At 35.1% G+C, this 27007-nt stretch overlaps 1 protein-coding gene across 13 annotated transcripts in view; it reads right to left on the bottom strand.

Annotated features, from left to right (window-relative positions):
* Window positions 1–5037: 5037 nt before the first annotated feature.
* The window catches only part of LOC135629625 (alpha-N-acetylglucosaminidase-like), an 81564-nt gene continuing 59594 nt past the window's right edge, over window positions 5038–27007 (bottom strand). For 6 of the 13 annotated variants that reach the window (XM_065137278.1, XM_065137281.1, XM_065137282.1 and 3 more), the window contains 10 exons: window positions 14062–14188; window positions 13322–13369; window positions 12400–12508; window positions 12182–12285; window positions 11050–11148; window positions 9726–9836; window positions 7189–7433; window positions 5710–5963; window positions 5533–5611; window positions 5038–5434 (listed from right to left, as the gene is read on the bottom strand). In XM_065137278.1, coding sequence (XP_064993350.1) covers window positions 5942–5963; window positions 7189–7433; window positions 9726–9836; window positions 11050–11148; window positions 12182–12285; window positions 12400–12508; window positions 13322–13369; window positions 14062–14188 — 865 coding nt within the window. In that variant the 3' untranslated portion in view covers window positions 5038–5434; window positions 5533–5611; window positions 5710–5941. Of the gene's footprint in view, window positions 5435–5532; window positions 5612–5709; window positions 5964–7188; window positions 7434–7605; window positions 7800–9725; window positions 9837–11049; window positions 11149–12181; window positions 12286–12399; window positions 12509–13321; window positions 13370–14061; window positions 14189–27007 lie in introns of those variants that run through there. The other 7 variants (XM_065137284.1, XM_065137283.1, XM_065137285.1 and 4 more) reach the window with 7 other exon arrangements.

The raw sequence follows: 27007 nt of genomic DNA, 5'->3' as shown, positions 1-27007 counted from the left end.
AGAAGAAACATGTCAAAAATGAGATATGATCTTTTGACATTCATTTTTGTTGTTTACCTTTGTCATGATTTGGAAATTGATATAAAAGGAAAAGAATTACAACATTGTATTATTCCCTTCTATTTGATAATGACAAAGGGGGAACAAAACTTGCTAGAAAGAAAAATTGATAAGCTTGCACTTCTCAAAAGAGAAGAATGAATGATGCTATCTTGTGAATTTTGCTAAGTTACACATTGCAAGAAAATGCAAAAATGATGCTATCTTGTGAATTTTGCTAAGTTACACATTGCAAGAAAATGCAAAAATGATGCTATCTTGTGCATTTCAAAAATTTGCTAGAAAAGCAAATATGCCAACTTGCATATCTTTAAATTTTTCTAGCTTGTATGTTGTAAACTTGCTATCTTACTACCTTGCATATCTACAACATGATAGCTTGCATGATGTAGCACTTGTTAAATTTGCTAGCTTACAAATTGCATGATGATAAAACTTGATATTATGTTTTTTATGCAATGATTTGAATTTGTATTTCCAAACACTAGAAAGTTATACTTCTTTTTATTGATGATAAAGGGAAAGAAGTATGATCATGTTATGCATGATGACGTGTTGCAAATATTCATGATAAAATTTACAATGACTTGAATTCAGCTTGAATTCAATGTTCTATCAATATGACATATTGATAGGGCGAGTTTGTTTAAACTCCGGGAGTTAAGGTTAACTTCGTCATCAATTGGTTGTCATCATAAAAAAGGGAGAGATTGTTGAATCTCGTATTTTGATGATGAAACCAATTGATAAGTGTTTATGATTTGATCTACGTTTTTAGTGATGCAGGATGCTTCGATCAGGATGAGACAATTAAAGTAGGAAGAATCATGTTGTGCCGGAGGAAAACATATCAGAAGATTGGACGTCTAGCCAGAGGATCGGATGATATATCGATAGAATGCTTCGGGCCATGGATTTGGGCATCGGGCCAAGAAGAGCAAAAATTCTGCCAAGTATATCGGAGTTGCGGAGGTCAATTGGCCGATTAGGCAATAGGTCGCAAGAGAGGACGATGTGCCGAAGAATCGGACGAAGCATCGATGGACCAATGACATGCCGGACAACATGATTCATGCTTAGTAATAATTGTCTAGATCGAAGTGTGTTTTACATGTACAGGATTAACTACGATAGCAAGACATGAAGCAAAATGAAGTCCTGGAGTCAAGGACACGATTTCGTTGGGAGTTCGAGAGTTCGTCAGAAGTCCAGACGTTCGTCGGAAATTCTGCAGGAACTAGCCGAGAAGTCTAGGAGCTTGCCGGAAGAAGCTCGTTGGAACTCACTAAGAAGATCGTCGTGAAGTTTAGGAGCTTGCCGGGAGTCCGTTGGAACATTGCTGAGAGATCATCGGAAGTTCACTAGAAGATCGCCGAAAGCTCGTGGAAGAAACTAGACTTACAGACTTGTTTAGCTTAGGAAATGTCTTAGAATTTGTAGTTAGCATGTAATTGGGATTGGATTTGGGCCAACCCAATTAGGGGCTAGTTGGGCCCATGTAAGGACTATGTTGGGCCCAATGAAAGGCCCAAACAATGACCCAAGAGATGGCACCGTCGTGGCATAGTCTATGAGACTATGTTAGGCGGTGGTACAGCCCAGACACATCATCCGAGAGGCTGCAGGTAGTGGTACCGCTAGTCTAGGCAGTGGTACCGCCCAGCACATCCTCCTAGGTGGTGGTACTACCAGACTGGGCGATGGTACCGCCCAGTGCAGTGTCAGTGTCAAACTGACACTAGCGGTGGTACCGCTTGGACCTAGGAAATCTGGGATGAGATGTTTTTAAGCTTCAAATTTGAATCAACTTGAGGCCTATAAATACCCCTCTCATCCCTTGTTAATATACACAAGCACAGAGAATTTAAAAAGGGAAAAACGCTATTATAATCTCTTGTGAGAATCCTCCTCTTCAAAGTTCTAAGTGTTAGAATAGTTTGAGAGAGGAGTGAGTGCTTGTAAGGGTTGTCTCCTAAACCCGGTAAAAGGAGAAGAGGGGTGTAAGAAGGAGGTTGATCTTTGCCTATTAAAGGAAGACCGATAGTGGATGTCGGTAGCCTCGACGGAAGAGGAATCGGTGAAGTGGATGTAGGTCACGACGATAGAACCACTCTAAAATTTGGTTTGCATTTCTTTGAGCAATTTACTTTAACTGTAAACCTCCTTACTTACTCTTTACATCTACTACTCTCTTACGTACGCTTTCAAAGTTATTACCTTTACGAAATGATTTTTTGTCGGAAACGGATTTTATCGTATGAAAGTTTTTTGAACCGACGTAATCTTTCCGCTACACTAATTCACCCCCCCCCCCCTCTTAGTGCCGACTCTGTTCCTAACACCTACGATCACCATCGCTCTTGTGGGCAGTTCTGCTCGCAGGCTACCAGTAGCAGTCTGTCGCTCGCCGACTGCTTGCACGCAGATGGCGGCCAATGCTGCCATCTGCAAGGGTCCTCCTCTTTGTGGGAGAGGATGAAGGAGGTCAAGCATCCTCCTCTTTAGCGGTGATCCATATGGTAGGGGCTGCAAAGTCACTCCTAAAATTGCTAGTCAAATCTCCACACCTATTGGCTAAAGAGATGGGGAGAGGAGAATATAAGGTGATAACCAAGAAATCTAGCATGTGGCCCTTTAGTTCTCTCTTATTTATAGAGGCTCCTTATCAACTTAACCCTAATGGATCCTACCCTATTAGGTATTGGATTTCCGTCCAACTATCCAAGCCTTTTAGATTAGTGGATCTCTATCTAATAATCTCTCATTGGCTCTTATTGGATCTCATCCATAGGATCCAATAATTCAGGGGCTTATTGGATATCCAATAAGATATGAGCTCTAACGGATATCTCATATCCAAACTTGTACTCGTCAAAACACCTATCATATATGCATGACCCTTAGGCTCAATATCAAGTTGGGCGTGAGTCATACCTGTTAGAACTTCTTCTAGCTCTGTGAATTATTATCTCCATAATAATTCACTTGTCTCATCGACTATGAACGTACTATGCTACTATGCCGTAATCCCCAAATGATATAGGGGAATCTAATCCTTTAGACCTATATATCCTTAGTTATCGTATACTTATAGTCCCTCATCCATCTAATTTTCAAGAGACCGTATACTAGGCATGGTGTTGTCAGGCCCATACGGTTTCACCTCGAGTTTCACTCTAATCGGATTCTCTCGGAGAACTATTTCTCTCAATCCGAATGACCTTAGCCAATGATTTGTTTTAGCAAGAACATATAGGATATTCCTCTCATAATACCGAGAGTGGATGATCCTCTATCGATAGTTAATAGTCCTCGTAAGGTTGGCTGCCACTCCCAATGATCGACTGTATTAGATCTAGAACTTCTATACCTATAAGTTTGATATCAAAGAGTGGAGTACTCACATAGGACATCCTTGGTATCTCAAGTCTAAGGACCAGGTACACCACTAGGATAACGGAATCATTGTTTGACAATGAGGTATTATCAACCATCTAGCATTCCATGAGCACTATAACCTATATGGACGGGTTGATTCGCTATAACACATCAGCGAATCAATCATGCAAGTGTGGGGACAACGAGGTATCATCAACCATCCAGTATTCCGTGAGTGTTATAACTATAGTACAAGTACTCACTGTAGTCCTAGTGTCCCCATACGAGCAGCTATGAGACCAGCCACCTCCATTATATGGAAGGGTATACAACACACCAATTTGTCCAGTTATCTCGATGTCCATCTCAAATAACCTATAACCAGGATTATTTAGGATCTATGTTTAAAGGTAAATCGATCTCATTATCGTGATCTCGTCATGATCCGATTTCTATTGCACAGATCCATGGACATCATAATATATTTATGCATCAAACAATATAAAGTGAGAAATGTCATAATAATAATAAGCAAAAAAACTACGTGTCATGTCACATGTGATTGGCTTTATGACACGAACGAGAACTTTCGAGTGATTAATTTGCTTTAGTTTTTTTTTTTTAGGTGTTTTTAAGTTCATAGCAAGAGTGCATTAATTTTTCATTCTAAGTTATTTTTATTGCAAAATAAGTTTAACTTCTCTGTCTAAAATTTTCATTGGTATGAATCATCGAACCTAAACTCCATATGAATTAATGAAGATAACTTCAGCTTTTCCCTGTTACTGCTACCTGTTGATGTTAATTAGGGCTACTTAGTCCATCTATGATCGTTAATTATGACAAGATAGTGAGAGGAAACTAAGAAGCTAACATGATTCAGGGCATGTTTCATGTAATATTATAGAAACCATTGTGACCTACTTTTCTAGTCTCTAGGGGTTTCTTATCACCACTCTTCATCTAACAATATGTTGAACATATTATATTTTAATTTCTTTTTGGCTCGAAAGATTAAGTTTGAGGTGCTACAAAACTACAATCACTAGCTAATTAAGTTCACCAGGATTTCTGCCAGGAACTAGACGATGCTTAGATAAATTTCAAGCTTGAGAAGGCACTACCTTGGAAGCCGATTTGAACTTAAAAAGCTTCTAAGCACTTTTGAGTGAATCAAGCAAAGCAATTTTTACGTGTAAATCAAATATTTATGCCCATAAGTCACAAGCATGCTTTGAAAACTGAATTAAAAGTGCTGTAGCTTGACAGTGCCCATGACAATTCTGGTAAGTTTGGTCTATGTCGGTTCAGGTGTCAGGAAACTCAAAAGAAATTAAAATTATTGCAGTAGTCAACAATAGCATTTATCATAAAAAATGATTAACTTCTTGTTTGGTACTAAAAGTTCCCATTAATATATTTTGAAATGTCCATAGTCCATAAACAGTGAGAACACCAAACATATTAAGTGCTCATAAGTACTAAGTTGACTCTGGTGTTACAGAGTAATAAGAAACTCAAATTGTGGCAAATTGACATATCATTGCCTAGACAATGCCTTCTCGACAAATAGATTAGGAATCCATTATGGAACAAACAACTCATAACATAATTGCTTTGATAAAAAAAGCAAGGCAATAAGATTCTTTTGAACTTTGGGAACGAAATTATCATCAGGAGATTGTGTGTCAAACATAAAAGATCACAAAATTAGCAGCTTCATCATAGTTTGAACCCATATAAAGTGATTGCAAGTTATCAGTACATAAATACTTGTCATATAGCCATCGAGATATATTTAGAGCATCATCAGAAGCTTTCACTGGAAACAAATTTCTACTGCTTTGCCACTTGTTGGTAAGGCCTATCCAGTCCCTCCTCCAGTCTTCTAATGGGAAACTCTCCCCCTTCACCAAGCTGTCTATCATGTACTTGAAATATATAGATGCTCTTGGCCCATAGTAGTCTAGTAGAAGACCACTCTAGTACTTGTTTCCTGCACAAATGAGATTGTCGCAAGAGTATTACATTAAAACAGATTGATGACACCAAAGTAAAGGGTATAAAGAAAATTGTTTCTGCATTTGTATGTACCATAATCACGAAGCAAACTAGCTTCAGTCTCAGTGTTATCAAACCACATGGTTACTTGAGTCCTTGCATTCCATTCAAACTGCACCATAGAAGCATGACAATGGCAGAATCCTACTTAAATAGGCATACAAGTATTCAAATTTGAGGAGGGCAAACAGGTGACAACAAGAATCTTACCTGTTGCTCCTGTTCTGGGTCTCTTGCAAGGCGTTTGGCACTTTCCAACCAGGGTCCAAGCAGAAATCCATCATGACATGACAAAAGCATGTCCAGCTCTTTCATAAGGTCAAGAAAGTGCTGGCTATATATGGTCACTTGTTTTAAATTACTGAGTTGGTATCCTTCTATAATCTTCAAGAATACTTTGTTTACATACTTTGCTAATGCCTGACGGGTGAGATCCACGAGATCATATATGGAATAATAGGAAACTAAAATTCATATAAGATCCATTATCAAAATATAGTTGCATGTTAAAAGCTCCTAATATTGACATGATTTACAAAAATTTATTATTGATGGGAATAAATATTTGAACTGTATAATATTGTTTGTAGCTGACTTTATGATAATATTGAACTGTATAATATTTTTATGTGGAAGAAAGGGAGAAAAAATGGATAAGGATACAGATAATTTACAATATTTATCATTTTATATAATTATCCGTTAAGTTTATCACATGAGAACAACAAGAATTGATAGAAAGAGTCATACCCATTGAAGCAGCAAAAATTTACATGTATCATAACAAACACAAGCCAATTCTAGTCATGGAGCTGTAGTCTAGACTGCTTTATATGGGTTATAACTTGATAAGCTTTCATTGTCATAAAATAATGTACAACTGGATAAAGAACTTGCAATCATGGACATTGAGAGCAATATGAAGTATGAACTATGAACAATGTAAATTTACATGAGAAAGGAAGTATCTTTAACCATAAAAGAAAATTGGTTATTGGACAATGATTTAGTAAGTGGTTGGGATGATCTAAGCCTCAATGTTGCATATCATGCCAGTTTCACACCTGCTAAGGACCAAAGACCAAATTCACATGCAAAACCTCATTTTCTAGCAACATGTACAAGATCTTGTTTTAGAAACAAAGACATCTTAGTCACCTAGTAATTGGAAAAATAGAACAAATAAGAGATAAAAAGACAAAAAGAGGGGGAATAAGAAGGAAAGGAAAATATACTGACTTCATCCAAAAGTATCACTGAGCAATTGACTCATCATAATTTTGCAGTTACAGAACCACAACCGTCTACCAATGTACATTGCTTAAACCTGTCAAATCAGAACTCTACTTGGATTTTGCCACTACCATCAGTCAAATTTCAGCTGCTTTTGAAACTAATATTAAGATGCAAATATGCTGATTTAGATGGAAGAGATGAATACCAGCAATATGCAAGTCTAACATATAAGCAAATAACTAACACAGTGTGTTTGAATTCCTTGCTCTAGTCATGGCAAGCTTTATGCAAGTCTAGCATATAAATACCAGTAATATGTCAGAGATGTGGATGGAAGAGAGATACCAGCATTATGCAAGTCTAACATATAAGCAGATAACTATCAGAGTGTGTTTCAATTCCTTGCTCTAGTCATGGCAAGCTTTACGCTAAAACAAATGAATCGCAAATCACCTGAAAGTCTGGCTATCTGATACATCATACCCATTTTCTAGGAAAAGAACTAATGCGCGTGTGACATCAGCAGTTGAATACCATAAATGTGGTTGATCATAAGAATTAGCTGTTTCCTTCAGTGGCTCTCTTTCTGATAATTGTCGACTAAAATGCACAAGCTTTCTCTCTTCAAATATCTCTGGTATCAATATGACAGATGGATCAACATCTGGAAATGCAACAATTACATCTCGATTTTTGTCCTGTTGTTGAGCGGTTGAGACATATAGATACATCAAAAAGCATTAGAACTAATAACTGGTAAGTAAATGCACGAAAGCACCAAAAGTGATGCACTTAATTATTGATAATAATCTCAAAGAGGTAAAACTGTAATTTCATGTGGTAATTTAAACCAATTCAAGCAATGGTTTACCCATTAGAATCTGGAAGAAAGCTTAGCTTGAACCACTTCAATTTGGACTATGGTCTAGTTGCGCAATCCAATCACAAGCAAACTTTAAGTTTCTAATGCCCTTGATCATGAAATTCTCTCTCTTTGGTCTTTTAGCTCTCAGCACCTCTTTCTTTGCCTCTGCTTATAAAAGCGGCCAAAGATTTCTAATGCTCTGCTGGGACATTAACCATCATGACCAATAGTAAAGATAAAGGCCGTAACAAAGAAGATAAGGAAGAAAAGTAAAATGATAATAAAGAGAATAAGAAAACAGATGAAAAGATGTAGAAGCAAATGACGTGTTTCACTTAGACTGATACGAAACAGGCAGTATGTACTGGTTCAGATATCAACTGGTATGTGGTATGCAGACCGCCCCTGTTTAGGGCGATTCAGTTCATCCATATATAAGGAAACTACCCTAATTGTTTCTCACGCACAGCGCAACCTTTGCTTCTCAATGTGACCTCCACTTCTCAGGCACACCATGGCCTCACTGCACACCACCACCAAACACCACCTTTGGCCTAATTGCTTCTCATAGGAATGCCCATTTTCCTCTTCCTCTTCCTCCTCTTCACCATCTCCTCTTCTTCTTTCCTCCTACCTCCTTCCTCCTCCCTCCTCTTCCTCTACCACCCCTTCTTCTTCTCCTTTTTCTTCTTCTCCAGAACACCGATACACACAGTACACCAGTACTGATTGATATGTACTAGTCTGAGCAGATTACCAAAATGGGTCCAGTACCCAAAACGGTGATCCTTGAGTAGAAGTAATTCAAAGATTATCAAATGAGACAACTACGATTAGGAAAATAGGATTTTATGTTTCTTTTATTTTGTTCTTCAATAAGAAAATTCTAGAGTCTTAAGTTTTGTACAAATCAAGAAATAATTTCGTAAATGAAAGCTACCATTGGCTCAAAAACTGTATAACCTTCGCATAATTATATAAAACATCCAAAAGCTGATTTTTTTTTTTCATGCCTTTGATATTTGCTTTCCAAATGAAAATAGTTTTTGTTATAATTTGCTCATCAACCTTTATCTAGAAAGTAATTAATCTAAAGCCAGGTTTGTAAGTACCATCATTGATGTATTATCAACATCAATGGTAAAATCTCTTTGATTCCTCGGACTTAAGTTGAAGCACTCTTTCTGTTGTTGTCAGAGAGGAAGAGTGTAGATCTCCATTTTTACTAAAATCCAAGTGTTTCTCTGAATACCAAACCCAATAAGGATAGAAAACATTGAAGTTACCAGTAGTGATGCTGCAACTAAAGCAGCTTAAAACATCATGATCTTTTGAACTAAAAAGTCAATATAGGGCAATATCTAATTGTGCTATTATTGAACCAATTGACAAAGTAATGATTAATTCAAGTGATCAAATATTAAACGATTTTTCTTACTGGTACCTTTATGGTTCTTGATCACTTCAATGTGATCACCACCGATGGTGGCAAGCTTTCATAATATCTTCGTCTTTTGACTTATTTGGTGTTATTGTGTCAACTGTCAAGTTTCTTATTATCAAAAGAAGACAATTGGATTTGCTTTTCCTGATCCTAATTTTAAAGAAAGTAAAAGAAATATGGAGTCCTTATGGACATTTACTTTCTTGGTTGCATGCATACAAATGATCTTTGGCATTCATAGACTGTGACTTCTATTGGCAATTGACAAAATTATGGAAGAAGAATTATTTGTATTTGAACTCTCTTTTTGCAATCCTAGATTGTAACCTCCTGTGAACAATTATATCCCTCCCAAAGCCGTCAACTTTGGTCACGAAGACTTAACTAAACCCTATGTTTGGTATATCCAAGTAGAGCAATGACAAAAAATGACCTCAAGTTTGCTTGATTCAAAAGTGGTACATAATTTTATCAAAAACCATAATTTACAAAAAAAGGAATCATCTTTTGTAGTGAACACTCAGAATGGTTAGTTTTCTAAAGCCACAATGCACCACATTTCAAGCAAGAAGATTCGACTCTGAAAACCTTTAGATGAATATGAAGTTTATATGTGGATAATAAGGATCTACTATGAGTCATAAATTAGCCTACAATAGAGAAAACAAAGATTAAACTCACATAGGCACCACCTGTGCAATTATATAGAGTATGATATAGTATCTGCCAGGCGTCTTGTAGTGCTGGAACAGACCTTCCATATCTCCTTGTTGCATATAAGTCAACCCAGATCTGAAAAGAAAATGATAAAAGAAAAGCCAAAACATTTCTTGATGGGTCTGATCTAAATTTTGAAATAATCAGTCAGTAAATCAAGCTTTCATATGTTTATCACTTAACAATGTATATAATGAATTCTACATCATTAAAATTCCACCAAATTTACTTCTCAACTAAAATTGTTCATTGACAAAGAACAAAAGAGAATGTTAGTTGTAGGAAATTTAGGCAACAATCAAACTAGATGATCTAATTATTTCTACCAAATAAATCTGCTAAAAGTGAAATATGGATCTTTTTTCACATTGTGATTCTTCCTCATTGAGCTTCTAGTTCCATTATTCTTTTTCCACAAGTAAAAATAGGCATGCTTTTAACTATTATCAGATTCTGAAATCCAATTACTAAGCTGTCCTGAATTGATGGAACAAACTATTTTGCTGAGTTTGCATGATGACTAAGAAACTATATCTTGCTACATAATTGGAAGAATGGCAATAAGCGGATTATATATCCTAGAACAGAAAGAAAATGCTACATTTTGTTCTACCAAAAAATGACCACCTAAGCTCCTCAATATTAAAAATGATGCATAAAAACCCAGAAATAGGTCAAGTACCTTGCCAGCTGGACATATTTAAATGTATCCGACCTAACAAAGGTTAAATGAAGGATCAAAAAGAAAGTAGGCAAAGTGAAGAAGTGAAAACCCATAAACAGATACGCAAATCACATTTGTACAATCAAAACACATGCACAAAGAAAAGAAACATGCTCCATCTGAGATCACATTTGGCCAAAATTTTGTTCACAAGGCAAGGTTTAATCTACAGCTAATGCAATTTGACCTACAATAAATAAATCAAAATTAAATTCCTATTTGCCCAATACAACAAAAATGCATTTAACTTGATATTGTCCTTCACAAAGTTCCAAATTTTAATTAAATTTCTTTTCTAGTGATACTATTCTAGTTTATAGATTACTAGACTTAATTTGCCATTGAAGCAGGAACTACTTAACTGCTGAACCGAAAAAAGAATCTTAAATTATATATGTACCTGTTTGGGAAAACTATTTGAACTTATTCTATGTAACTAACCTATAGGATATCTTCAATTTATACATTACACCATATAGGAGGCAAGAAAGGAAAATTATAGCTTAAAACATGTGGGTGGTATTCAATAAGGTTAAGAGATGGGTACACAAAAGTAAATATTACCTTGACATCTACTGGTTTATGATGAAATGCCATTTCAGACATCAGATCATAAACAACAGGATTTTGCTCAATGCCTTCCATAGACATTCCAACGCCAACCTTTAGACCAGCGAAATATTAGACAAACATAAAACATACCAATGATATTCCTCAAGGATATATATGGATTAAGAGATGATATTAATATATAGCTCCTTCTAAATTCCATAACTTATAATAGAAATCACAACAAATTTTGCTACAACTTTTACTTGTTGAAAGAGACAGGGAACATTTTTTTAGCTAAAACAAACTTTACTTTATCCAAGTAGTCAAAGTCATATCCTTTGATGCTCACAAAAAGGCTTCAGCACCGAAAAATATATTTTTTGAATAATAAAGATATGTTTGAGAAAAAGATTGACACTACCAGTTTATAAGAGTTCCTTTAACAGATAGCACAGATTTTGTTCGTGCTTCACCAATCATTTTCATAGTGAAAACATGAGATGTGATTCACTACAGATTTTACAAAATTAAAATTGTGAACACTGTCATAAAATGGTGTTTATATATTCAAACATTTCCCAGTAATTTTCTAGAGATGCAAGAAATAATATAATAAACTATATAAATAAATTATGGCTACCACACCTAGATTAAGGAATAATTTTAACTCACTAGTGAACTAAAATAACAAATTCCAACAATCCTATATCACTGGTCAGAAGCACAACACTAACCACTGTAATGGCATGTTTTAAGCTGTTGAACCTTGATAACATTTGGCATAATCAGCAAATTCACAATGTGGAACTAGCCCAAATAATGGTTAGAAAGGAAAAAAAATGTAGGTAACGGTCGAAATCAACCGTTACCGTGCTATGTCGAGCGGTAACTGTGCTGGGCGATAATGATCGAAATTTCAATTGTTACTATTCGATATGCCCCTGTATCATCCGATACGGGTCGATATTGAGTGTTCCGCCCAATAGCGAGCAGTCCATGTACCGGTATGCTGTCAGACCGGTACGTATCGCTCGTACCAGACAGTATTATTTGAAATTAAAAACCCTGGGACTAGGTACCATGTATCACAAAATAAGCTGCACATAATAAATTATATTTTAAGTACCACAAAAGGGCAACTAACCATGGTTGAATTTTCACTTGTACGAGCTTCAATAGGTCCAAGTGCAATTGCATCGAGAATACCATACATCTCAATATTTCCAGCAAAATTGTGTAGCATGCACCTGCAGAAAATTAATATAAGTTGCTGTTGATCAAGATTATGGAAAAAAGGAATCTTTACATATTGCTACAAGAAAATTAACGAAAACCAACATTTTGAGAAACAGAGAACTTTCCAGATGTATGGAACACCATAAAACTGTTTTGATTTAACCCATATTGGTTTTACTTCAGCGAATAGATCAAGAACTACCATCCGCCCAATTGGAACTGAATGCAAGAGAGCCTAACAATAAAAGAAAAATTAAATTGCAGGTTCTGAACCAAATTGTGGCAACAATTTGTAAGTTTAACATCTTATGATGGTATAAGCCTAACAATGATAACAACTTAGAAGTAACTAGTTCTGATGATAGCATAAGTTTAACATCACTTCTACTGTCAAAACATGGTGTAGATAACTATAAAAAATTGTGCCAATATCGAGAAAAAAAAGTTTTGATGCACCAGAAACAATAGCGTTGATGTAGTTCAAGAAAACTCTATATAGTCAAGTGACAGGAAATGATCGACAAATTCAATCCCAAATAGTTATTCAATATTACATTGTGTGATGCAGTTTTGCAGTTGATAGGACCATATGCTTTCTTTTCTTGTTTGCCTTCAATTAAATCAATCCAGAGATACTTGATAAGCATTCTTCAATGCCGATCTCTCACTTCTTGAGAACATCTTATTTACAATCTCATCCTAGTTATAAACCTATAAATCAGTTCAAAAGATGGCCTACTAAAATTTATACAAATGATCATCATAAAACAAATTCTCAAATCATATGCCATTTTATTCGTTGTCATAGTATATTAAATAAGCACACATGATATTTCTAAATTGATCCCATGATTTTGCCAACCTCCATATACAAGAACATTTGCAACATAATTGCAAATCAAGGAAAACTTTATTATAAGGATTAACATAGGTATCAAACGTATTTGGTATAAAATGGACATGAACACAGAATTTCAAGTAAATAATAAGATAATGACGGAGATAAGTATTAATAAAATCTAAACTAGCAGGTCAACAAAAACACTACCTTCATCTGAGGTGGTTTCCAGAATGGGTCATATGAAAATAACCAACCCTGTAGAAGTTTAGAACCCAAAAAGATTATTTGATGTTACTTTGAAACCAAGAGCATCACGCTTGACCATGAAAGAAGCCTAAAATCTATTAATTCATGGAAAAAAAAATTAAAGGAACTGGCATATTGTATATGTTGGCTAATGCAAAGTAGCATGTATCACCCCAACAAGGTGCCCACACATGATAATGAGGGTATCATGCCTCATAAAATGTTGATATCTGTTTATTATAAAACCACAAGAAACTCAAATAATCACTAGGCATCATCTAACTGAAATAGGAAAAGCTTCCTACTCCAGGATTGTTTAATGCTTAATATTCATTGACAACCAATATGGTACAATAGCATGCATCTTCAGCAATAACCTTGAAATTATTTCTAATGACAAAATATCTATTACATGATACATAAGTTCTTAGTGTTCAAATTGGATCAATAGAAACAGGGATAAAAATTAACAAACTATCTATTTGTTCTGAAACCCAGCTTTAGCTAACATGTATTAAATCTAAAACCAAGTTTCCAAGTTTGCCAAACTAATCAATTGTTAAATTGTAAAAATTGACCACCAATATCTACACTTAAAAAGAACCCTCTTCAAGATGTCAACTCCTCATTCATGTGTTGGAGTAATTAAAGGATGAATAATATCAACCTATGGTGCCTATGAAATAACTAATTTATGATACCTGCATGAGCCATATTGCATCATCATCACCACTTTGCATTCCTTTATATATTGCAGAACCCAAGGAAGATATATACTTTGGATCATCTACAGGTGGAGTGTTCTCATCAAATGTATCACTGTAGAGACTAAAAAGAAACAGAAGGTAATTAAGATCAGAACTTCTTTTGAAGTAAAAAAAAAAAGTATATTGATATCTTTGAAACTAATACATTTTTGCACAATTTATAAATTATCTATCAACAATAAGAGCACATAACTAGGTGTGCATACTTTTTTATTTTTTAATAAATTAGAAGAATTAACAACTTTAATTAGTCTCTCCTAGCAACAATAAGAAAAAGGAGAACACAAATAGAACTTGGCATTCTTGATTGATTATCTTTCTGGGTGGTGTCATGTTTCACAAAATAGTTCAACTCTACTATTAGTCTATCACTCTATTGGATTTTTAGATTTCTTGTTAAGGTATTAAAACTGTCATATTTTGTTCAATGAACCAAAAGAGCTTTCAGTATATCTTTTGCAATTAGGGAAAGAACAAATCTAAAAAACAGAACAATACTATGTCTGACCTTTTTTTTCCCTCTTTTCTGCAACATAATCTGCAAATTGTAGAATTGCAATGCTCTTTGCACATATCTCAAACATCTTCACCAAAGTGCAAAGGTAGACATTATTCAAACCAGGGTTCACCATCCTGGTCCAAACCAGTGTACCAACTGACCAGCAATACGATATGTACTGCCCTATACTAGTGTACCATGTGTCGATACGGTGGGGCATACCAACAACATAGGAAAATGATAAAAAATAGCTTCAAAAATTTCTGAAAAATAAAAAAAATTATATTATGGGTTTTAAGATGGAAAACACTATTCAACGCAAGGATTGAAATTTCGTACCATACCGGAGTTTCGAGATTCGCTTAGTACGATACAATACTGTATACCGAGAGATAGATTTAGATATACCGCTCAAAAAAAAAAAGGGACGAGTGCCTTGTTGCCCTTTTTGGCGCGTGGAGAGAAGACACCTCGATTTCTTCTCCCCATGCGGGTAGAAAACCAAGGCGATGTAACCTCGTTTTATATATGTGTATATATATGTATACATGTATATGTATATGTATATGTATATATATATATATGTATATGTATATATATATACGTATATGTACAAGGTATGCAATTTCGAATAATACCGCCCGGTACGGGCGGTACGTACCGATCCGTCAGTTTTCCGATACACGGACCACCCGTTACCGGACGGAACGAAATATATATATATATATTAATATATATAAATATTTATATATAAATTAATATATAAATATTTTATAAAGGGCGACGTCGCTCTGCCTTTTTTGGCGACGTCACTGAGGCGACGCGATGTCAAATTTTAAGGCAACGTCGCCGAGGCGACATCGCCTTATATATATATATATATATATATATATATATATATATATATATATATATATATATATATATATATATATATATATATATATATATAAACGAGGCGACGTGACGTCACCTTTTATAAAAATATTTTATATACAAATATATATTTATATATATATATGTATATATATATGTATATATATATATGTATATATGTATATATATATATGTATATGTATATATGTATATGTATATATATATATGTATATATATATATGTATATATATATATATATATAAACGAGGCGACATCGCCGAATTATATATATATATATATATACATATATATATATATATATACATATATATATACCGAGCGGTATACCGAATGATATATCGCTCGGTATTCAGTTTCGTACCGTACCGAGCTAATGTCGAAACTCCGGTACGGTACGAAATTACATACCTTGTATATGTATATATATATATATGTATGTATATGTATATATATATATATAAGTTAAAAAAAAAGGGGTGACTGCCTCGTTACCCTTTTTGGCATGTAGGGAGAAGAAACCTCGATTTCTTCTCCCCACTCGGTTTATATATATATATACATATATATATATATAAAAGAAAATCGTTTTCTCTGACGTTGCCTCTTTTCTGCCCGTGCGAAAAAGGTGGGGAGAAGAAACCATTTCCTTCTGCCTCGTCGCCTCATTTCTTCTGCTTGCGTGGGGAGAAGAAACGCCGCCTCGACGCTCGGTTCCTTCACCACGTGACGCCGAGGATTCTTCTCCCCGCGCGGATGAGAAGTCGCCGACGATGCCAAGGCCTCATCACCTCAGACGAGGAGGGAGAGCGACGCCGATCTCCAGGTTCACCTCTTCTTTCTTCTCCCTCGGTTAAATCCACCCGGTAGCGAGCGGTGACGATTAATTTAGGGTGGTAACAGGGCAGAAACAACCCCAATCGATGGTACCGCTCGGTAGCGGGCAGTTCGTGTATCGGTCTATTGGCGGACCAGTACGTATCGCCTGATACGGGCGGTATTATTCAAAATTAAAATCCTTGATTCAACATCTTAATCACAACATTAAAGTTATTAATTACTCCCTAATTAACACTATTTTATCATCATAAAGACCTTAAACAATATATTAGACATTGAGAACAGGCTTAATCAAGGATTTTAATTTTGAATAATATATATATAAATATATACCGAGCGATACACCGATACGTACCGTATGATATACTCGTATCATACCGTACTGAGCTGAGCATGATACTCCGGTACGGTATGAAATTACGAACCTTGGGCTTAATTATCTCATAAATCATAAAAATTGAGGAAAAAATATATAACTTTGATTAGAGAGTTCTTCCTCTAACTTACATATTAATCCTCCTAAATTAGCCTTCCAAACTTAATCCAGACTATAAATCACAGCTTTATAAAGTTTTAAGAGAGTGCAAATGTGAGAATGAGAGAAAAAAGTGAGTGAGAAAGAGATTGAGTAAGTAGGAGAGCTTTAGATAATGAAAAGGGGTGGAAGAGGGGAAAGAATGGGTTTAAAAATCCTTTCAAATGGATTTGACTATTGGAACTGGTTAGATCTGAGTCGTCCATTGGTAACAATCGAAATCCAATTGTTCTCAGTCAATACCGACTAGTACAGGTCAGTAACGGACTATTACCGATTAGAACAGGTCGGTAACAGTTGAAATGTACCAACCGGTACAGGTCAGTAATGGTCTGATTTTGACCGTTCCGATTGAAACAAACCCCAATTGGGTGATACGGGATTATTTAGCATATACCACCTGGTACAGGATGATCTACATATCAGTCCCCTATCGGACCAGTACATACCGCCCATACCGAACGGTACAGTGGCACGACAAACCCTAATGCAAACTCCTAGTATATTAGGACCAAGCATTAAAATATTAATTAACTTGATATAGATTATGTATCCTTCTAATACCTAGAAACACAATGTTTGATAAATATCATTACTCTTCGTACTACTTTTAGATAAATGTGTATAATCATATGTAGTTGCCAACATGTGTCTTCTGAGGCTTGTAAGATGAATGTGTGCCATTATAACATAGCCAAAATTTTGCCTTTTTAAGAATTTTAACAGCAATCAAAGTACCATTGGACCTAAATATGATTCCTTAAGTATACAAAACATTATGAGAATCCTTTAGAATATAACCTGCAAGGACAAACAAAGCTTTGCAAAAGGGATTTCCTTCTCATCCATTCTCTGACCATTATGACGTCTAGGTAAATTTAGCAACAAAAATCATCTTAAATAACTCTTGTAGATGAGTCACTTTTTTAAAACGAATCATGTTCAAGTAACATAGGCCTAATATAAAGCTTTACTTGTTCTGCCTTGATCTTTCAAAGATAACTCTCCCTCACTAGGAGTAGGGCAAAAACCTAGTGCACTCCCCATTGCTCATCAATATATATACTTTAATACGATAACTCAAAATCTCATGATATTCCAGTAAGATGAAAAAACTTATTTTCTATGGTGATTGAATCCATAATAGTTCCCTAGTAGCTTTCTCCGTAGCAAAGTGTTAAGACTTAAAATCCATTCCAAGACCTTCTTGCTCCATACTCTTGCAAGCAAGGGACCTTACAACCAAGCCCTAAGCTCCAAGTGTAATATTCTTTCCATTACAAAAAACAGGGTTTATTGCAAGGTTTACAGTTTCGAATAATACTGCCCAGTACGGACGGTATGTACCGGTCCGACAACATATCGGTACGCGGACCGCCTGCTACCGGGCGGAACGCTTAACATCGCCCTATATCAGACGATACAAGTTTATTTCAGGCAGTAACGGTCGAAATTTCAGCCGTTACCGCCCGGCACAGCTCAGTAATGATCGATTTCGACCGTTATTGCTTGGTAACGATTGAAATCAACCGTTATCGCTCGGGATCGATAACGGTTGAAATCGACTGTTACCACTTGGTAAGAGTGCTCCAACGGTCCCTTTCTCATGGGTTTTTAACTCATCTTCTCCCCTATTTCACTCCATTTCACTCTCATACTCTCTTAAACTATCTCAAACTCTTTTTTTCTCATATTTACATTCTTCTAAACTCTACAAAATAATGATTTGTGAATTGAATCAAGGCTAATTTGAGAAGATTAAGAAGAAGAACTTTCTAATCAAGAGGTATATATTCTCTTTCTTTAATTAGCGAGTAATTAAGATCTTTAATATTATGATTAGTGTGTTTAATATTGATTAATTCGAAATTAGACACTTACTAAGTCAAATATTTATATTTCATGCATATTAAATATTGAAAGATATTTATGATAGTAAAATAAGTTTAATTAGGTTTTATTAAAGTTATTGAATGTTGCGATTAGTCATTATAATGATGATTTAATCGAAATTTGATCGATTTTACGTCAATTCAATGTCTTTAATACCTATTAGGGTGTTTGACATATTTATAGTATTGAAAGAGAAGTAATTAGTGGGTAATCAACTATGTTAATCATATGATTAGTGTATCTAATGATGATTTTATCGTAATTTGAACTATATTGAATCAAAATTACATATTTAATGCTTCTTTTATGTGTTTGACATATTTATGATGGTAAAATAGGTTTAATTAGGTTTTATTAAAGTTATTTAAAGCTATGATTAGTCATTTTAATAATGATTTAATCAAAATTTGATGATTTTGGGTCAATTTAATATCTTTAATACCTATTAGGGTGTTTGACATGTTTATAATGTTGAAAGAGAAGTAATTAGTTAGTAATTAACTATGTTAATGAGGTGATTAATGTATTTAATGATGATTTTATCGTAATTTGACCCATATTGGATCAAAATTATGTATTTAATGCTTTTTTTATGTATTTCACATATTTATGATGGTAAAATAGGATTAGTTAGGTTTTATTAAAATTATTTAATGCTGCAATTAGTCATTTTAATGATGATTTAATCGAAATTTGATCGATTTTAGCTTAATTCATTGTTTTTAATACCTATTAAGGTGTTTAACATATTTATAGTGTTGAAAGAGAAGTAATGAGTGGATCATTAACCATGTTAATTATGTGATTAGTGTATCTAATGATGATTTTATCATAATTTGACCTATATTGGATTAAAATTATGTATTTAATGCTTTTTTTATGTATTTCACATATTTATGATAGCAAAATAAGATTAGTTATGATTTAATAAAATTATTTAATACTGTGTTTAATGGTTTTTGATCGATATTAGGTCAATTCAACATGTTTATACTTTATAGCATATTTGATTTAAATTTGATAGGATCATGGCATCAAAGGAACAACCACATGATGATGTATGGGTTCATGCCCGAAAGATAGATAGGAACCGTCATCATTGGTAGTGTATTTGTTGTGACTACATTGACAAGGGTGAAGCAATAACTCGGGTAAAGATGCATTTGGCCGACGGGTATCCTGATGTTGCAAAATGCAAGAAGGTTCCGACGAAGATCCGTAAATTATTTCAAAACAAGCTACAACAAGAAAAGAAAGATACATTAAAAATAAAGGCAAGAGTTGAGGAAGAATATTATAGGGCTACGCAGAAACCAGTTTATGATCAGTATGAGGGTTGCGACGATGAAGTCGACCTGGATCTCATAGTTGGGATTCGTGCATTATTAGAGCATCAGTATATGGTCGATGAAGCAATGAGACATCGACGACCTGACTCATAATTGGAGCATGACAGTGGTAGTAGAATCCAAAGGTCGGCCAGCATGAGACAGCCAACTGCTCCTCCTCAATTAAGCTGAACTAGTAGCATGAGGTATGGTGGACTTCGTGGTTTTATGAGAGGTCTTGGCAGGAGGTCCACACCAAATATTGTTGATATTGATCTGCAAACCTATCCCCCACAAACAGTGAAACAGTCATGGATTAACGATGTATACATAAAAGAAAAGAAACGGGATATTGGAAAAGCAATTTTAAAATGGTTCAACTTCCACAGGATTCAAGCCAACACAGCCCAAGGTCCATATTATCAGAGCATGATCTCTTCTATTCAAAAGTCTGGCACGAGGATCCAACCACCAACACCAAGGGAGATTCACGACGTACACTTAGAGAAGGAGGTGGTAGAAGTGAAGGATTGGATCAAATCCTTCAAGAGGCAATAGGACGAATATGGGGTTGACACTGATGTGTGATAGTTGGAAAGGACCAACAAGAATGAGTATCATCAACTTTCTTATTTATTGTAACAGAAGGATAGTGTTTCATAAGTCAGTTAATGCTTTTGAAAAGATCCAAGATGCAAACTACACTGAGAGCTTGATGGACACTATAGTAGAGGAGATCGGACCACAGTATGTTGGTCAAATAATAATGACAATGGAGCGAATTTCAAGAAGGTCGGTTTGCAATTGATGAAAAAAGAAAAACATTATTTTAGACCGATATATATATATATGTATATGTATATATATATATGTATATATATATATGTATATATATATATATATAAACGAGGCGACATCGCCGAATTATATATATATATATATATATATATATATATATATATATACCGAGCGGTATACCGAACGATATATCGCTCGGTATTCAGTTTCGTACCGTACCGAGCTAATGTCGAAACTCCGGTACGGTACGAAATTACATACCTTGTATATGTATATATATATATATGTATGTATATGTATATATATATATATGTATGTATATGTATATATATATATATAAGTTAAAAAAAAGGGGTGACTGCCTCGTTACTCTTTTTGGCATGTAGGGAGAAGAAACCTCGATTTCTTCTCCCCACTCGGTTTATATATATATATACATATATATATATATAAAAGAAAATCGTTTTCTCTGACGTTGCCTCTTTTCTGCCCGTGCGAAAAAGGTGGGGAGAAGAAACCATTTCCTTCTGCCTCGTCGCCTCATTTCTTCTGCTTGCGTGGGGAGAAGAAACGCCGCCTCGACGCTCGGTTCCTTCACCACGTGACGCCGAGGATTCTTCTCCCCGCGCGGATGAGAAGTCGCCGACGATGCCAAGGCCTCATCACCTCAGACGAGGAGGGAGAGCGACGCCGATCTCCAGGTTCACCTCTTCTTTCTTCTCCCTCGGTTAAATCCACCCGGTAGCGAGCGGTGACGATTAATTTAGGGTGGTAACAGGGCAGAAACAACCCCAATCGATGGTACCGCTCGGTAGCGGGCAGTTCGTGTATCGGTCTATTGGCGGACCAGTACGTATCGCCTGATACGGGCGGTATTATTCAAAATTAAAATCCTTGATTCAACATCTTAATCACAACATTAAAGTTATTAATTACTCCCTAATTAACACTATTTTATCATCATAAAGACCTTAAACAATATATTAGACATTGAGAACAGGCTTAATCAAGGATTTTAATTTTGAATAATATATATATAAATATATACCGAGCGATACACCGATACGTACCGTATGATATACTCGTATCATACCGTACTGAGCTGAGCTTGATACTCCGGTACGGTATGAAATTACGAACCTTGGGCTTAATTATCTCATAAATCATAAAAATTGAGGAAAAAATATATAACTTTGATTAGAGAGTTCTTCCTCTAACTTACATATTAATCCTCCTAAATTAGCCTTCCAAACTTAATCCAGACTATAAATCACAGCTTTATAAAGTTTTAAGAGAGTGCAAATGTGAGAATGAGAGAAAAAAGTGAGTGAGAAAGAGATTGAGTAAGTAGGAGAGCTTTAGATAATGAAAAGGGGTGGAAGAGGGGAAAGAATGGGTTTAAAAATCCTTTCAAATGGATTTGACTATTGGAACTGGTTAGATCTGAGTCGTCCATTGGTAACAATCGAAATCCAATTGTTCTCAGTCAATACCGACTAGTACAGGTCAGTAACGGACTATTACCGATTAGAACAGGTCGGTAACAGTTGAAATGTACCAACCGGTACAGGTCAGTAATGGTCTGATTTTGACCGTTCCGATTGAAACAAACCCCAATTGGGTGATACGGGATTATTTAGCATATACCACCTGGTACAGGATGATCTACATATCAGTCCCCTATCGGACCAGTACATACCGCCCATACCGAACGGTACAGTGGCACGACAAACCCTAATGCAAACTCCTAGTATATTAGGACCAAGCATTAAAATATTAATTAACTTGATATAGATTATGTATCCTTCTAATACCTAGAAACACAATGTTTGATAAATATCATTACTCTTCGTACTACTTTTAGATAAATGTGTATAATCATATGTAGTTGCCAACATGTGTCTTCTGAGGCTTGTAAGATGAATGTGTGCCATTATAACATAGCCAAAATTTTGCCTTTTTAAGAATTTTAACAGCAATCAAAGTACCATTGGACCTAAATATGATTCCTTAAGTATACAAAACATTATGAGAATCCTTTAGAATATAACCTGCAAGGACAAACAAAGCTTTGCAAAAGGGATTTCCTTCTCATCCATTCTCTGACCATTATGACGTCTAGGTAAATTTAGCAACAAAAATCATCTTAAATAACTCTTGTAGATGAGTCACTTTTTTAAAACGAATCATGTTCAAGTAACATAGGCCTAATATAAAGCTTTACTTGTTCTGCCTTGATCTTTCAAAGATAACTCTCCCTCACTAGGAGTAGGGCAAAAACCTAGTGCACTCCCCATTGCTCATCAATATATGTACTTTAATACGATAACTCAAAATCTCATGATATTCCAGTAAGATGAAAAAACTTATTTTCTATGGTGATTGAATCCATAATAGTTCCCTAGTAGCTTTCTCCGTAGCAAAGTGTTAAGACTTAAAATCCATTCCAAGACCTTCTTGCTCCATACTCTTGCAAGCAAGGGACCTTACAACCAAGCCCTAAGCTCCAAGTGTAATATTCTTTCCATTACAAAAAACAGGGTTTATTGCAAGGTTTACAGTTTCGAATAATACTGCCCAGTACGGACGATATGTACCGGTCCGACAACATATCGGTACGCGGACCGCCTGCTACCGGGCGGAACGCTTAACATCGCCCTATATCAGACGATACAAGTTTATTTCAGGCAGTAACGGTCGAAATTTCAGCCGTTACCGCCCGGCACAGCTCAGTAATGATCGATTTCGACCGTTATTGCTTGGTAACGATTGAAATCAACCGTTATCGCTCGGGATCGATAACGGTTGAAATCGACTGTTACCACTTGGTAAGAGTGCTCCAACGGTCCCTTTCTCATGGGTTTTTAACTCATCTTCTCCCCTATTTCACTCCATTTCACTCTCATACTCTCTTAAACTATCTCAAACTCTTTTTTTCTCATATTTACATTCTTCTAAACTCTACAAAATAATGATTTGTGAATTGAATCAAGGCTAATTTGAGAAGATTAAGAAGAAGAACTTTCTAATCAAGAGGTATATATTCTCTTTCTTTAATTAGCGAGTAATTAAGATCTTTAATATTATGATTAGTGTGTTTAATATTGATTAATTCGAAATTAGACACTTACTAAGTCAAATATTTATATTTCATGCATATTAAATATTGAAAGATATTTATGATAGTAAAATAAGTTTAATTAGGTTTTATTAAAGTTATTGAATGTTGCGATTAGTCATTATAATGATGATTTAATCGAAATTTGATCGATTTTACGTCAATTCAATGTCTTTAATACCTATTAGGGTGTTTGACATATTTATAGTATTGAAAGAGAAGTAATTAGTGGGTAATCAACTATGTTAATCATATGATTAGTGTATCTAATGATGATTTTATCGTAATTTGAACTATATTGAATCAAAATTACATATTTAATGCTTCTTTTATGTGTTTGACATATTTATGATGGTAAAATAGGTTTAATTAGGTTTTATTAAAGTTATTTAAAGCTATGATTAGTCATTTTAATAATGATTTAATCAAAATTTGACGATTTTGGGTCAATTTAATATCTTTAATACCTATTAGGGTGTTTGACATGTTTATAATGTTGAAAGAGAAGTAATTAGTTAGTAATTAACTATGTTAATGAGGTGATTAATGTATTTAATGATGATTTTATCGTAATTTGACCCATATTGGATCAAAATTATGTATTTAATGCTTTTTTTATGTATTTCACATATTTATGATGGTAAAATAGGATTAGTTAGGTTTTATTAAAATTATTTAATGCTGCAATTAGTCATTTTAATGATGATTTAATCAAAATTTGATCGATTTTAGCTTAATTCATTGTTTTTAATACCTATTAAGGTGTTTAACATATTTATAGTGTTGAAAGAGAAGTAATGAGTGGATCATTAACCATGTTAATTATGTGATTAGTGTATCTAATGATGATTTTATCATAATTTGACCTATATTGGATTAAAATTATGTATTTAATGCTTTTTTTATGTATTTCACATATTTATGATAGCAAAATAAGATTAGTTATGATTTAATAAAATTATTTAATACTGTGTTTAATGGTTTTTGATCGATATTAGGTCAATTCAACATGTTTATACTTTATAGCATATTTGATTTAAATTTGATAGGATCATGGCATCAAAGGAACAACCACATGATGATGTATGGGTTCATGCCCGAAAGATAGATAGGAACCGTCATCATTGGTAGTGTATTTGTTGTGACTACATTGACAAGGGTGAAGCAATAACTCGGGTAAAGATGCATTTGGCCGACGGGTATCCTGATGTTGCAAAATGCAAGAAGGTTCCGACGAAGATCCGTAAATTATTTCAAAACAAGCTACAACAAGAAAAGAAAGATACATTAAAAATAAAGGCAAGAGTTGAGGAAGAATATTATAGGGCTACACAGAAACCAGTTTATGATCAGTATGAGGGTTGCGACGATGAAGTCGACCTGGATCTCATAGTTGGGATTCGTGCATTATTAGAGCATCAGTATATGGTCGATGAAGCAATGAGACATCGACGACCTGACTCATAATTGGAGCATGACAGTGGTAGTAGAATCCAAAGGTCGGCCAGCATGAGACAGCCAACTGCTCCTCCTCAATTAAGCTGAACTAGTAGCATGAGGTATGGTGGACTTCGTGGTTTTATGAGAGGTCTTGGCAGGAGGTCCACACCAAATATTGTTGATATTGATCTGCAAACCTATCCCCCACAAACAGTGAAACAGTCATGGATTAACGATGTATACATAAAAGAAAAGAAACGGGATATTGGAAAAGCAATTTTAAAATGGTTCAACTTCCACAGGATTCAAGCCAACACAGCCCAAGGTCCATATTATCAGAGCATGATCTCTTCTATTCAAAAGTCTGGCACGAGGATCCAACCACCAACACCAAGGGAGATTCACGACGTACACTTAGAGAAGGAGGTGGTAGAAGTGAAGGATTGGATCAAATCCTTCAAGAGGCAATAGGACGAATATGGGGTTGACACTGATGTGTGATAGTTGGAAAGGACCAACAAGAATGAGTATCATCAACTTTCTTATTTATTGTAACAGAAGGATAGTGTTTCATAAGTCAGTTAATGCTTTTGAAAAGATCCAAGATGCAAACTACACTGAGAGCTTGATGGACACTATAGTAGAGGAGATCGGACCACAGTATGTTGGTCAAATAATAATGACAATGGAGCGAATTTCAAGAAGGTCGGTTTGCAATTGATGAAAAAAGAAAAACATTATTTTAGACCGATATATATATATATGTATATGTATATATATATATGTATATATATATATGTATATATATATATATATAAACGAGGCGACATCGCCGAATTATATATATATATATATATATATATATATATATATATATATATATATACCGAGCGGTATACCGAACGATATATCGCTCGGTATTCAGTTTCGTACCGTACCGAGCTAATGTCGAAACTCCGGTACGGTACGAAATTACATACCTTGTATATGTATATATATATATATGTATGTATATGTATATATATATATATGTATGTATATGTATATATATATATATAAGTTAAAAAAAAGGGGTGACTGCCTCGTTACTCTTTTTGGCATGTAGGGAGAAGAAACCTCGATTTCTTCTCCCCACTCGGTTTATATATATATATACATATATATATATATAAAAGAAAATCGTTTTCTCTGACGTTGCCTCTTTTCTGCCCGTGCGAAAAAGGTGGGGAGAAGAAACCATTTCCTTCTGCCTCGTCGCCTCATTTCTTCTGCTTGCGTGGGGAGAAGAAACGCCGCCTCGACGCTCGGTTCCTTCACCACGTGACGCCGAGGATTCTTCTCCCCGCGCGGATGAGAAGTCGCCGACGATGCCAAGGCCTCATCACCTCAGACGAGGAGGGAGAGCGACGCCGATCTCCAGGTTCACCTCTTCTTTCTTCTCCCTCGGTTAAATCCACCCGGTAGCGAGCGGTGACGATTAATTTAGGGTGGTAACAGGGCAGAAACAACCCCAATCGATGGTACCGCTCGGTAGC

The sequence above is a fragment of the Musa acuminata genome, chromosome BXJ3-1 (genome assembly GCF_036884655.1).
Source record: "Musa acuminata AAA Group cultivar baxijiao chromosome BXJ3-1, Cavendish_Baxijiao_AAA, whole genome shotgun sequence".
Lineage (NCBI taxonomy): Eukaryota > Viridiplantae > Streptophyta > Magnoliopsida > Zingiberales > Musaceae > Musa > Musa acuminata.
This window is presented reverse-complemented; position numbering and strand designations above follow the sequence as displayed.